The sequence below is a fragment of the Pleurodeles waltl genome, chromosome 3_1 (assembly GCF_031143425.1).
Source record: "Pleurodeles waltl isolate 20211129_DDA chromosome 3_1, aPleWal1.hap1.20221129, whole genome shotgun sequence".
Classification (NCBI taxonomy): domain Eukaryota; kingdom Metazoa; phylum Chordata; class Amphibia; order Caudata; family Salamandridae; genus Pleurodeles; species Pleurodeles waltl.
Genome location: NC_090440.1, coordinates 240228737 through 240243000, shown reverse-complemented (window position 1 = coordinate 240243000; position 14264 = coordinate 240228737). Strand labels below are relative to the sequence as shown.

Genomic DNA, 14264 nt, shown 5'->3' with positions numbered 1-14264 from the left:
CGCCAACTCGCAGGCTCTACTGGCTCGCTACGACAGGGCACACTGGGACGAGATGCAACATATAATACAGCACTTGCCCAAAGAACACCAGAAACGTGCCCAACAGGTTGTTGAAGAAGGACAAGCAATTTCCAACAACCAGATAAGTTCTGCACTGGACTCGGCAGACACAGCAGCACAGACAGTGAACGCTGCGGTAACCATTCGCAGGCATGCATGGTTACGGAGCTCAGGTTTTAAACCGGAAATTCAGCAAGCTGTGTTAAAATGCAGTTTAAACAGGAACAATTGTTTGGGCCGGAGGTGGACACGGCAATAGAGAAGCTAAAGAAGGACACAGACACGGCCAAAGCCATGGGCGCGCTATATTCCCCACAAAGCAGAGGCACTTTTAGACGGCCACAATTTAGAGGGGGTTTCGTACCCAAACCCCAGAGCCTTCCACCTCACAAGCCAGACCCACCTATCAGGGGCAGTACCAAAGAGGAGGGTTTCGAGGCTCTTTCAGGGGTGGTCAATTCCCAAGAGCAAGGGGAAAATTCCAAAGCCCCAAAACAACTCCAGCCAAACAGTGACTTCAATGTCACAAACCCCCAACACTTAACACCAGTGGGGGGGAGACTTACTGCAGTCTACACAAACTGGACAAACATAACTACGGACGCATGGGTCCTAGCCATTATCCAACATGGTTATTGCATAGAATTCATAAATGTCCCACCAGATGTGCCCCCTAGAGCACACAATATGTCCAAACAACACTTAGACCTGTTGCAGCTAGAAGTCCAAGCATTGTTACAAAAACAAGCAATAGAACTAGTACCCAACCATCAAAAAGGAACAGGTGTCTACTCCCTATATTTCCTAATTCCAAAGAAAGACAAAACGTTAAGGCCCATATTAGACCTCAGAACGCTGAACCTTTACATCAAATCAGATCACTTCCACATGGTAACACTTCAAGACGTGACTCCCTTGCTCAAAAAACAGGACTACATGTCAACGTTAGATCTCAAGGATGCATATTTCCACATACCCATACATCCTTCTCACAGGAAATACTTAAGGTTTGTAATCCAGGGCGTGCATTACCAATTCAAGGTGTTACCGTTCGGGATAACAACAGCCCCAAGGGTATTCACAAAATTCCTTGCAGTAGTAGCCGCTCATATAAGGAGACAGCACATGCATGTATTCCCATACTTAGACGATTGGTGAATAAAAACCAGCACTCAGCAACAGTGTCTTCTTCACACGCAATATGTTATAGAAACTCTACACAAACTAGGGTTTTCTATAAATTACCAAAAATCACATCTGCAACCATCCCAGATACAAAAATATTTGGGAGCAACACTCAACACAGAAAAGGTGATTGCCACTCCAAGTCCACAAAGGATACAAGCTTTCCAAATTATAGCATTAAACATGCAGACAAACCAACACTACCAGGTGAAGTTTGTAATGAAACTTCTAGGCATGATGTCTTCGTGCTTAACCATTGTCCCAAACGCAAGACTACACATGCGACCCTTACAACAGTGCCTAGCAAAACAATGGACACAAGCACAGGGTCCACTCCAAGATCTAGGGCCTGATTACAACTTTGGAGGACGGTGTTAAACCGTCCCAAAAGTGGTGGATATACCACCTACCGTATTACGAGTTCCATAGGATATAATGGACTCGTAATACGGTAGGTGGTATATCCTCCACTTTTGGGACGGTTTAACACCGTCCTCCAAAGTTGTAATCAGGCCCCTAGTGTTAATAGACCGCCAGACACATTTCTCGCTTCAATGATGGAACCCTATAAATTTAAACCAAGGGCGGCCATTCCAAGACCCAGTGCCTCAATACATGATCACAACAGATGCTTTCATAATGGGGTGGGGAGCACACCTCAACCAGCACAGTATACAGGGACAATGGGACATTCAACAAAAACAACTGCACATAAATCAGTTAGAACTGTTAGCAGTGTTTCTAGCATTGAAAGCATTTCAACCACTGATAGCCCACAAACACATTCTTGTCAAAACAGACAACATGACAACAATGTATCACCTCAACAAACAAGGAGGGACACACTCGTCACAACTGTGTCTCTTAGCACAAAAGATTTGGCATTGGGCGATTCACAATCACATTCGCCTAATAGCACAATACATCCCAGGCATTCAAAACCAGTTAGCCGACAATCTCAGTCGAGATCACCAACAAACACACGAGTGGGAAATACATCCCCAGATTCTAAAAGATTACTTCTACCGCTGGGGAACACCAAACATAAATCTGTTTGCAACAAAACAAAACACAAAATGCCAAAACTTCGCATCCAGGTAACCACTCCATCAGTCCAAGGGCAATGCCCTATGGATCAGCTGGTCAGGGATATTTGCTTACGCTTTTCCCCCTCTCCCACTCATTCCTTATCTGGTAAACAAACTGAGTGAAAACAGACTCAAACTAATACTCATAGCACCAACGTGGGCTCGCCAACCATGGTATACCACACTGTTGGACCTCTCGGTAGTACTGCACATCAAACTACCAAACAGATCAGGTCTGTTAACACAACACAAACAACAGATCAGACACCCCAATCCAGCATCGCTCAACCTAGCAATCTGGCTCCTGACGTCTTAGAATTTGGCTATCTAAACCTTTCAGATGAGTGTATGGAGGTCATTAAACAAGCAAGGAAACCGACAACAAGGCATTGTTATGCTAATAAATGGAAAATGTTTGTTTGCTACTGCCAGGCGAATCAAATCATACCGCTAGAGGCCTCCATACAAGACATTGTGAGTTATTTACTACACTTACAAAAAGCAAATCTCGCTTTTTCTTCCATACAAATTCATCTCATTGCAATATCTGCTTATCTGCAGATTACACATACAAAGTTGCTTTTTAGAATCCCAGTTATTAAAGCCTTTATGGAAGGACTAAAAAGAATCATACCTCCAAGAACCCCACCAGTACCTTCGTGGAATCTTAATATTGTACTTACACGACTCATGGGCCCACCATTTGAACCCATGCATTCTTGCCAAATACAATTCTTGACTTGGAAAGTAGCCTTTCTAATAGCCATCACTTCACTACGAAGAGTTAGCGAAATACAGGCGTTTACTATCCAAGAACCATTTATACAAATACACAAACATAAAGTGGTTCTTCGTACAAATCCAAATTTTTTACCAAAAGTCATATCACCGTTTCATCTAAATCAAACAGTTGAACTTCCAGTCTTCTTTCCACAACCAGACTCAGTAGCAGAAAGAGCACTACATACATTAGACATAAAAAGAGCGCTAATGTATTACATAGACAGAACAAAAGCATTTCGTAAAACTAAACAGTTGTTCGTAGCTTTCCAAAAACCCCATACCGGTAACCCTATATCCAAACAGGGCATAGCCAGATGGATAGTCAAATGTATTCAGACCTGTTACCTCAAAGCTAAAAGAGAATTACCCATTACACCACGGGCACACTCCACTAGAAAGAAAGGTGCCACAATGGCTTCTTTAGGTAATATACCTAACAAACCAGATTTGTAAGGCAGCCACTTGGTCTACACCACATACATTTACTAAGAAGTACTGCGTAGATGGGTTAGCAATACAACAAGCCACAGTAGGACAGGCTGTATTAAGAACATTATTTCAAACAACTTCAACTCCTACACGATGACCACCGCTTTTGGGAGGATTACTGCTTTGTAGTCTATGCACAGCATGTGTATCTGCAGCTACACATGCCATCGAACGGAAAATGTCACTTACCCAGTGTACATCTGTTCATGGCAATATTCCTTTACTACAAACTATGTACATACATATATACTCCATTGCATGGGCATCTTTAGTATCCTTACTCTACCAACTCCTACCTCACCCTATGCTGGGAAAACAATCTAAGATGGAGTCGACACCCAAAGGGAGGAGTCACTCGGTCCCGTGACTCGAAAAGACTTCTTCGAAGAAAAACTACTTGTAACACTCCGAGCCCAACACTAGATGGCAGGAACTATTAATTATTAACCCCCCCCCCCCTGCAGCCGGTGACCTTTACAGCAAGCAATTTACTCAGCCTGGGTGTGGTTTAAATACCTGCTGCATCCAGCCCACACCCAGTCTGAGTCATAGGGAGTCACACCTAGTCTTAATCATAGGGATGCTGGAGGCTTGTGCAACACGTGTTCTCAAACAAGAATTGGTCTCTGCAAAAATGTATTGGTTTCTGTAAACAAGCATTCGTCCCTGCAAAGGCAAATTATCAACTCAGAAGTTTTTTACTGGGTGATATCCAGGTTGCAGGTCCGCCAATACACCCCTCTCATGTCTCTCCCAATTGGTTTCGGTTTGTCGGGGTATTGATGGTGGAACTGACACTGTTGGGTGGAGGCCCTACAAGATAAAGGTATTGCTTTAAGCGTAGGTAATGCACAAAAAGGAGAACATGAGTTACCTTCCGTATTCCAAGATTTTGCAGATGTCTTTGATAAAAAGAATACCACTGCATTGCCACTGCATCGTCCCTTTGACTGTCAGATAGATTTACGGCTAGGTTCAAAAAGTCCTTGTAGTAGAATTTACGCTCTAACAGAAATGAAAAATGTGCATTTGCCCCAATACTTACATGAGATGCTAACCTTCGGATTTTTGAGACCCTCTAGGTCCCCAGCTTAATTGCCACTATTTTTCATTCCTAAGAAGGGAGGGGAACATAGGGCTTGTATTGATAATTATTGAGCCTAAACAAGATTACAATGAAAAACAGATGTCTGCTACCTTTGATTTCAACCCTTATAGATCAGGTAAAAAAATGCATGCATAAACACAAATTTGGATTTGCGAAAGCATACCATCTTGTGAGAGTCTGGCAAGGGTGACTGTAAGGTAACACTTTGTGTATCCCAGTTTATGGTGGGATTAGGTTTTTGTAGCCATGGAATTCCTAATATTACCTTGAATTGAGAGGCACCTTTCAAATCAAATTCACGATGATTGGAGTATAACCACATTGTTAACTCACAGTAATTTTTTGGTAACAGGGCCGGAGGACAAGGGGCTACCATCAATAGTTTTAACTACCTCACGACTGGTTTTAAGCAGAAGTGGTATCCCAAGTTGTTTTGCAAAGGCAATAACCATGAAATTCCCATTAAACTCAAGGAAAATAAACGTATTCACAGTATATCGTTTTTATAATTGTTCAAGAAACGCCTTTCTGTGGTATAATAGAAGCAACTACAATAACCGTTATAGCATGACAAGCGGCGAACATCCTAATGAACTTAAAACCCAAAGATGTGCCCTTTTAGGCGCATCACATCCTGGAACATTTTCCTATCAAGTTTCAAGTCAGCAAATATCAAGTTAGCAATAAATGTACTTAAATCGTGCAGCGCATTACCGCCTTTTTAAGGGTTAATTCCCTTGGTCTCTTCTTCCAGAAGTGGCCTCCAAGATGCTGAACAGAACAGAACAGAACGTGAAGATCAAAAGCAGAGGAGCAGATATTCCTTCCCTGCAGCCGGTCACCTTTACAGCAAGCAGTTCACTCAGACCGGGTGTGGTTTAAATGCCTGCTGCATCCAGCCACACCCAGTCTGAGTCATAGGGATGCTGGAGGGTTGTGCAACACGTGTTCCCAAATAAGCACTGGTCTATAACAAGCATTAGTTCCAACAAGCATTGGTCTCTGCAAACAAGCATTGGTTTCTGTAAACAAGCATTGGTCCCTGCAAAGGCAAATGATCAACTCAGATTTTTACTGGGGCATAGCCGCGTTTGCAGGCCGGACAGTAGGCAGGCAGGGTTTTGCACCAAGACCACAGCTAATCCACAGTTCTTGTGGCTTTGGCTCTTCTTTGTCCTTCTTCTCTTTGTAGTCAGGCAAATCTGAGTTCCTGGTGTCAGGGGGCTACATAAACACTCAATTTAGGGGCATTTAGGGGAGCGTAGGGTAGTAGCCAGGGCAACTTATCCCTGGAGTGACTACACCCCCATATTTGACCACTTCCTTTGGGAAGTGGGCATGACCCTGTCCCAGAGGTCCTAGTTCCATCAAAAGCAAGATGGTGGAGCACATCAGGCAGCCCACCTTAGGAGTGTGACTAGCCCGGTAGTGCAACACACCTGCTTACATAGCTAATTTCCCACCAGTCCTGGTGCCAAATGGGCCTCATGGCAATGGGAGATATTCCACAGGTCTGGGGGAAGCCAGGGTTGCATATCAAAGGTGGCAGAGGCTTTGAAGCCTCTGGCCTTGATATGCTGATTTACTAGCCATCCTGCTGGGGGAGGTGATAACACCTTCCTCTGGAGCAGGCATTGTTCCTCATCTCTGAGATTGTAATATCTCACCTCCAGGGGGTCAGAAACCTGTCTGTGGTGGCAATCTGGTTGATACCAGTCAGCCAGCATACTAGAGGACAAGTAGGTTTCAGTGGACACCTAAGGTGTCCTCTGGGTGCATGTCACAATAAATCCAATGCTGGCATCAGTATGGATTTATTAAGACAAGGCATTTGTTACCAAACACCATAGGTTTCAGTGAAGCCATTATGTAGCTGGGTAACTTGTGATGACTAGTACCCAGTTCATACCTTAAGATGGCTTCCCTGTTCACCTGCAATATCTAGCAATAAAACTAGACATGCATATAGGCCCTCACATGTTGTATATTCCACCCTGCCTTAGGGCTTTTAAGGCCTGCTGTAGGGGTGAGTTACATATAAGACTTGCAGTGTATTTGAGCATTGTACACAGAGTGTATGCAATATTGTTTTAGCAGAGTGGTTTGCACCATTTCACGCATTCTGCAGTGGTAGTCTGCATGTACTTTGTATGGGGGTCCCTTAGGGTAGCATAATACATACTGCAGCCCTTAAGGACCTTCTTCAATTATCAGTGCTATAGATACCAGGGGTACTATTTACTAGGGACTTACAGGGATGCTAAACTGTGTGCCAGTTGCACACAGTTGAGTATTTCGGTTTTAGGGGAATAACACTGGCACTGGGGCCTGGTTAGCAGGCTTCAGTGCACTGTCAGAGTTGAAAATCAACATCCAATAGTTCAGATGGGTGAAGAAGGTAGAGGGACACCTGCAGAGAGAAGTCCAGTTTCCTACAGGAGTACATTCCAGGCATTGGGGCCAGATCTGATAAGGTACTCCGTCAACTTTGGCTTTTCAGAGACAGTGGAGAGCTTTGCTGAGCAGAGATGTCTGGTGGGGGTATGTAAGCTGATGCAGCTGTTTTGGTAGGTGGGGCCTAAATTGTGTAGTGATTTGTGTGTGTGTGTGTGTGTGTGTGTGTAATGTGAACTGTGCACATTTGTATATGGAGAGCCAATGCAGGTGGCTGAGGTGGGAGGAAATGTTGAAGGAGGGAGGTTGTGTGTAACTCTAGCTGCTATATTCTGAATGGTTTGCGTCTGCTTTGTTAATTAGGGGGAGATTCCGGCTTAAAGTGCATTTCCGTAGTCTGGCTTGCTGGTGATGAGTGCTGGGGTGGTTGTTAGGCGGGTGTTGAGAGGAAGCCACCTGAAGACTTTTCTGAGGATCCTGATGGTGTGAAAGCATGAGGTGGTGATTGAGTTGACTTGGCTGGCTATTGATAGTTTGTTGTTGACCATGATTTCCAAGTTTTTGGCTTGGCTGAAAGTGGCTGGAGTGGGATCGGGTTCTGATAGCCACCAGACTGAACACCATTGTGTCTGGTCTTTTCGAAGAGTACTACCTCTGCCTTCTCTGAGTTGAGTTTGAGGCTGTTGGACTTCATTGAGAGGAAAACTTCAGTCATGCACATGATGAACTTTGCTTGGGTGTTGCTGGTGTCCTTGGAGAGGTTGAGCTGTGTGTCATCGACGTACGGGATGATGAGGACTCTGAAGGTTTGCACAATGTTGGCGAATGGGGCCCTGTAAATATTGATATGTGGGGTTGAGTGATGATCCCTAGGAGACTCTCGGGTTCTTGTTGTCTAGTTTTCAGTTGGGTTCGATCATTGGGTAACTGGTTGAGAAAAGAAAAACTTATACGATACATAATTTAAGGAACATTGCTTCCAAAATACATTGAGTGTTTTTTCATAACTGAAACTGGGATTGTGCAAAGAACTATAACATTGTCAAAGTAAAGGTAATCCTTTACAGAAGGCACACTATATTTCCTAACATCAACACAGGATGTACAAGGATGGCGACTAGAAATCAGTTTACTCGTGGTTAATATCACCTAAGTTTGGAATAACAATATGTGGGGGAAAATATGCTCTCAATAGCAGGGGGTGGGCATTCCAGGGATTGGGTGTTTGTTGGTATTCACCAGTTGTTTCTCACTCTGGAAATGACTGAATATTCATTTCTATCAAGGCATAAGTAAGTCACTTTCCATAGTGGGAATGGGCAGGGCCCTCACCCAAAGTTAGTGAGAGTGTGGATGAGTAGTTTCTCCACAGGAAACAAAGTTATGGGGAAAATAAAAATAAAAGTGCACTTGTATTAATGCACATCCATTTTCATGTCACCTGGTACAATTATGCATGCAGAAATGAACATAAATGGGAAAACAAAGGTTTTCCAGGAATACTCTTGGAAACCTTGTGAAGCCAATAAGTTCAGGGTAGATTTGCAAATACTTTGACAATCAGACCCTCAGAGTACAAGTACTTTTGCAAGAATCATTTTATATGTAGATGAGTTTTAAGGGTAATAAAATGAGAATAGAGAACGTTAAAAGGAGCAAACCAAAATAATCATGGCACAGGCACTACTCGATGACTGTTGACATATGTTCAAAACATCAGGTTGATCTAGGCTGTTCTGGCTTCACTTTTTCAAATTCTCAAAGGAATTTAGGTTAAAAGAACATGTTAATGATTAAAAGTATACTAAAATTAGTTTAAATAATGACAGTTCCATTTAATAGGAGCTCAAATTCCAGTTTAAGGCATTATAGTTCTAGTGAGTGGGATCTTGGCACCCTTGGGGGCCAACTGGTAATGTACTGAGATCAGGCAGAGATTCACAAATCGTTACAGTCAAGCATTTTACCTTTGTTCTTAGTATGGGTTTCGGAGGTCAGAAATCATAGCAGGACCAGTACAAAGCTTAGGATGAGAATGCGTCCACAAGGCTGGATTCCTTTTTTGTGATCTGTAGAATGTCTGAACTTTGTGTTCAAAAGGACTTAGCCGAGAATACGGAAAATGTAGACGTCATGTCTTCACCTGGTAAGCTTGCCATCTTGTTCCAGTCCTCAAGAGATGAAAAATATCAACATCTTGGCTTTTAGAAAAAGTTAGATAATTTAATCTCTAGTGCTTCATAACTCTGCAGACATGGAAAATCTCCTAGAACACCAGCATCCAGTTTAAAATTATTTAAAGTCTTTCATAACTTCCTGTTCATAACGAGATGTCCGCTTCTTCCAGCCTTCTCTACATCGAGGACATGTATACTCTCCAGCCTCTAGGAGACAAGTTTCAACAGCAGACAGGCTCTTTCCTGTCAAGACCAGGACCCTCTTTCTCCTTCTGGGTCAGAAAGCCTTGGCCAACATTCAGATCCTGAGATGGAGGGGACAGCTGGAGGCTCTCTCTGTGTAGTTTTTAACTATGTAGATGGGAATTCTTCCAGAAATCAGATGGTCGTCTTCAGGGTGCTTTGCAGAAGACCTTTAGACAAATCAAACTAAAGTGCTGTCATCCATTTCCTGTTTATTGATGTCACATTATTATATAGGCAATCCACAGTACCTTGTGCTAATTTTCAAAATGGTTGTTCCAAGATTTGCTTAGACCTCTCTCTCTCGAAAAACCACACCCCTCAAAGTGAAGAGCTCCTGCAAATCTTGCAAGGCCCCTTCCTCTCAATGGGAATACGTGACAGATGTAATGTGTGCAGATTAACTGACAAAACACCTGCCCTAAACCTTTGAAACTTGCCACCGGGCCACAGTACTCTAGGGATATATATGTGTGAATGGTGCCAATTATACCTGAGCTGCAGGGGGCTCTAGTGGAGGGTTTAAGATATATGTGCAACCTGCGTAAACCTATGGGCTGGTTATGTGACAAATTTACAGATGTCATTTTGTAGTGTATATAATAAAAATCCAATGTCTTGATTTTTTAATGCTTATTTATCTACACAATGAGAAAATGTAGTTTGTATCTATTTACTAACAGACGTTATTAAAAATAAGTGTTTAAGCAAAATGTTTACCTTTACACTGCAGCATGCACAAAGCATAGCTTCTGAGCTCATGTCTCTGCGTTTTAAATACAACCTGTTACTGTTCAGATCCACACCAAAGGCCCACTAATGATCAGATATTGCCCACAAATTGGGTAGCCTTTTGACCACAAACAGGGCACACAGTAAATACTGATTACGCATTCAGTAATTGCTCCTAATTCTCTTTTGCGCATGTCAGAAAGGTGACTGACCCACTACTACAGCTGGTTAGTAATTATTCTGAGGTGCACAAATATCAACAGTGTTTTATCCAGTTGCATGGGTGTAAGCAATTTGCACTGAGGACGTAACCCCATGCCAGGAACAAACAGAAGTGTGTTCTGAACACAGAATTACGTCACAGAGTGAACTGGGGTTTAAGCAGCTGTGCATACATTTTAAATCCACATTTGTAGCTGATGTTCAAGAGTGGTTAGCCTTGCATTTTAATTGAAAAATGCCTTTGCTTTTTTCTTCTTAAATACACACTTGGCCTGTGCTGACACATGGCTGGTTTTAAGCCCATGTTGCAATTTTGTAATTGTATACCAAATTAAAGTGGGGAACTCTTCTCTTGCAGACTTACATCTGGAATTCGACCTTTGTGCAGCCTTTGCTACGTGTGTGAAAAAGGTCATATTTTGCAAAAAGGTTTAGGGAAGGGCAGACACATCCGGTTTAGAAATGCTGAGCCAGCCTTACTTACCGTTAAAATACTATTTGTTCAAAATCCAAAGATCAAAACAAATTCACTTCCTACAGTTACTCAGAACAAAGTTGTAAATGCCTCTGTTTTAACATCTCTGAGTGGGTGCCCTAAGTCATTGTGGTAGCACCTGGAAGAAAGCAGGTGTACATGCATGATAACTAATTTAGGACTGCCTCCACTATCCTGAAATTGACCGGGTGTTTCACAGCCTTCGTTTTTTGACTACCAGCCATTGAAAACACACAAGTGGTTTTCAACATTTTGGGGGTCATTCTGACCCGGCGGTAATTACCGCCATGGCGGAGGTTGGCGGTAGCACCGCCAACAGGCCGGCGGTGCTCCGCCGGGCATTCTGACCGCGGCGGTACAGCCGCGGCCAGAAGCGGAAAGCCGGCAGTGTACCGCCGACTTTCCGCTGCCCGTCAGAATCCTCCATGGCGGCGGAGCGCGCTCCGCCGCCATGGGGATTCTGACACCCCCTACCGCCATCCTGTTCCTGGCGGTTCTCCCGCCAGGAACAGGATGGCGGTAGGGGGTGCCGCGGGGCCCCTGGGGGACCCTGCCGTGCCCATGCCACTGGCATGGGCACGGCAGGGGCCCCCGTAAGAGGGCCCCACAAAGTATTTCAGTGTCTGCCTAGCAGACACTGAAATACGCGATGGGTGCAACTGCACCCGTCGCACCTTCCCACTCCGCCGGCTCAATTCTGAGCCGGCATCCTAGTGGGAAGGTTGATTTGCCCTGGGCTGGCGGGCGGTCTTTTGGCGGCCGCCCGCCAGCCCAGGGCAAATCTCAGAATCACCGCCGCGGTCTTTTGACCGCGGTGCGGTGTTCTGACGGCGGTACCTTGGCGGACGGCCTCCGCCGTCCGCCAAGGTCAGAATGACCGCCTTTGTCCCTTCTGTAGGTTCTGAGTTAAACCATTTAAAAAAACAAAATCCAGTGCAGACAATGCCCTGCCTAGTTGGGTGGTTCTTCACCATCTAGTTGCTCCACGTTCTCCAGAATAAACTTATAAACATTTATAATTAGTACATATGAACAGTTACTTATGTCAAAATAATTTCTGATTTACTTCTGCTTTCCACAGGGAAACTAACTGGAATGAATGAGATCACAGAGAAGCTGACGCTACCAGCCAAGTGTCAAAATGACCATGCTATCGTCCAGCGAGTGACATCTGCTGCAAATCTGAGTCGTGTTCCTTGTGGCGCAGATAACGAGTGCAGGTAATAAGCAAAGGGCTCCTTTGCAGGGTAAGCTGAAGTACACCAGAGTGCCTGCAGTGTAATTGGCCAGCAGTTCGTCTATATGGCAGGGTTCTGCTTTGGAGGACTAGGATTCATATAAGTTCAGTAGTGCTCATACTGCAGTACTCAGACCTATGTGTACCCCAAAATGTATAACAGTAGATTATAAAGATCTTGCATGGAAACACAAATGTTGAGAGCTCCACTGAAGACAATGGAGTGGTTCTGGGCCTATAATGGCTGGTGTAAGCCTGCAACTATCATTCTGAAGCCTTTTTGTTTCTCCCTGCTAAATATAGGACATTCTGCCCTCAGTGAGTAGAATGTTTTATAGTCCTTCTGCGCGGGGCTATACCTGATGATAAAGACCCTCACCCACAGTAAAGGCCCTCTGTAAGGAAATGCCTCCTTGGCATGGTTGCCCCCTGACTTTTTGCCTTTGCTGATGCTATGTTTACAATTGAAAGTGTGCTGAGGCCTGCTAACCAGGCCCCAGCACCAGTGTTCTTTCCCTAACCTGTACTTTTGTATCCACAATTGGCAGACCCTGGCATCCAGATAAGTCCCTTGTAACTGGTACTTCTAGTACCAAGGGCCCTGATGCCAAGGAAGGTCTCTAAGGGCTGCAGCATGTCTTATGCCACCCTGGAGACCTCTCACTCAGCACAGACACTCTGCTTGCCAGCTTGTGTGTGCTAGTGAGGACAAAACGAGTAAGTCGACATGGCACTCCCCTCAGGGTGCCATGCCAGCCTCTCACTGCCTATGCAGTATAGGTAAGACACCCCTCTAGCAGGCCTTACAGCCCTAAGGCAGGGTGCACTATACCATAGGTGAGGGTACCAGTGCATGAGCATGGTACCCCTACAGTGTCTAAACAAAACCTTAGACATTGTAAGTGCAGGGTAGCCATAAGAGTATATGGTCTGGGAGTCTGTCAAACACGAACTCCACAGCACCATAATGGCTACACTGAAAACTGGGAAGTTTGGTATCAAACTTCTCACACAATAAATGCACACTGATGCCAGTGTACATTTTATTGTAAAATACACCCCAGAGGGCACCTTAGAGGTGCCCCCTGAAACTTAACCGACTATCTGTGTAGGCTGACTAGTTTTAGCAGCCTGCCACAAACCGAGACATGTTGCTGGCCCCATGGGGAGAGTGCCTTTGTCACTCTGAGGCCAGTAACAAAGCCTGCACTGGGTGGAGATGCTAACACCTCCCCCAGGCAGGAATTGTCACACCTGGCGGTGAGCCTCAAAGGCTCACCTCCTTTGTGCCAACCCAGCAGGACACTCCAGCTAGTGGAGTTGCCCGCCCCCTCCGGCCAGGCCCCACTTTTGGCGGCAAGGCCGGAGAAGATAATGAGAAAAACAAGGAGGAGTCACTGGCCAGGCAGGACAGCCCCTAAGGTGTCCTGAGCTGAGGTGACTCTAACTTTTAGAAATCCTCCATCTTGCAGATGGAGGATTCCCCCAATAGGGTTAGGATTGTGACCCCCTCCCCTTGGGAGGAGGCACAAAAAGGGTGTACCCACCCTCAGGGCTAGTAGCCATTGGCTACTAACCCCCCAGACCTAAACACGCCCTTAAATTTAGTATTTAAGGGCTACCCTGAACCCTAGAAAATTAGATTCCTGCAACTACAAGAAGAAGGACTGCCTAGCTGAAAACCCCTGCAGAGGAAGACCAGAAGACGACAACTGCCTTGGCTCCAGAAACTCACCGGCCTGTCTCCTGCCTTCCAAAGATCCTGCTCCAGCGACGCCTTCCAAAGGGACCAGCGACCTCGACATCCTCTGAGGACTGCCCCTGCTTCGAAAAGACAAGAAACTCCCGAGGACAGCGGACCTGCTCCAAGAAAGGCTGCAACTTCGTTTTCAGCAGCTTTGAAAGAACCCTGCAAGCTCCCCGCAAGAAGCGTGAGACCTGCAACACTGCACCCGGCGACCCCGACTCGGCTGGTGGAGATCCAACACCTCAGGAGGGACCCCAGGACTACTCTGATACTGTGAGTACCAAAACCTGTCCCCCCTGAGCC

General features: G+C 45.1%; 1 protein-coding gene across 6 annotated transcripts in view; it reads left to right on the top strand.

Moving 5' to 3' along the window:
* Positions 1-14264, top strand: part of AP3B2 (adaptor related protein complex 3 subunit beta 2) — a 332461-nt gene that overhangs the window by 305848 nt on the left and 12349 nt on the right. For all 6 annotated transcript variants that reach the window (XM_069222320.1, XM_069222318.1, XM_069222319.1 and 3 more), the window contains one exon: positions 12059-12197. In XM_069222320.1, coding sequence (XP_069078421.1) covers positions 12059-12197 — 139 coding nt within the window. The remainder of the gene's footprint in view (positions 1-12058; positions 12198-14264) is intronic.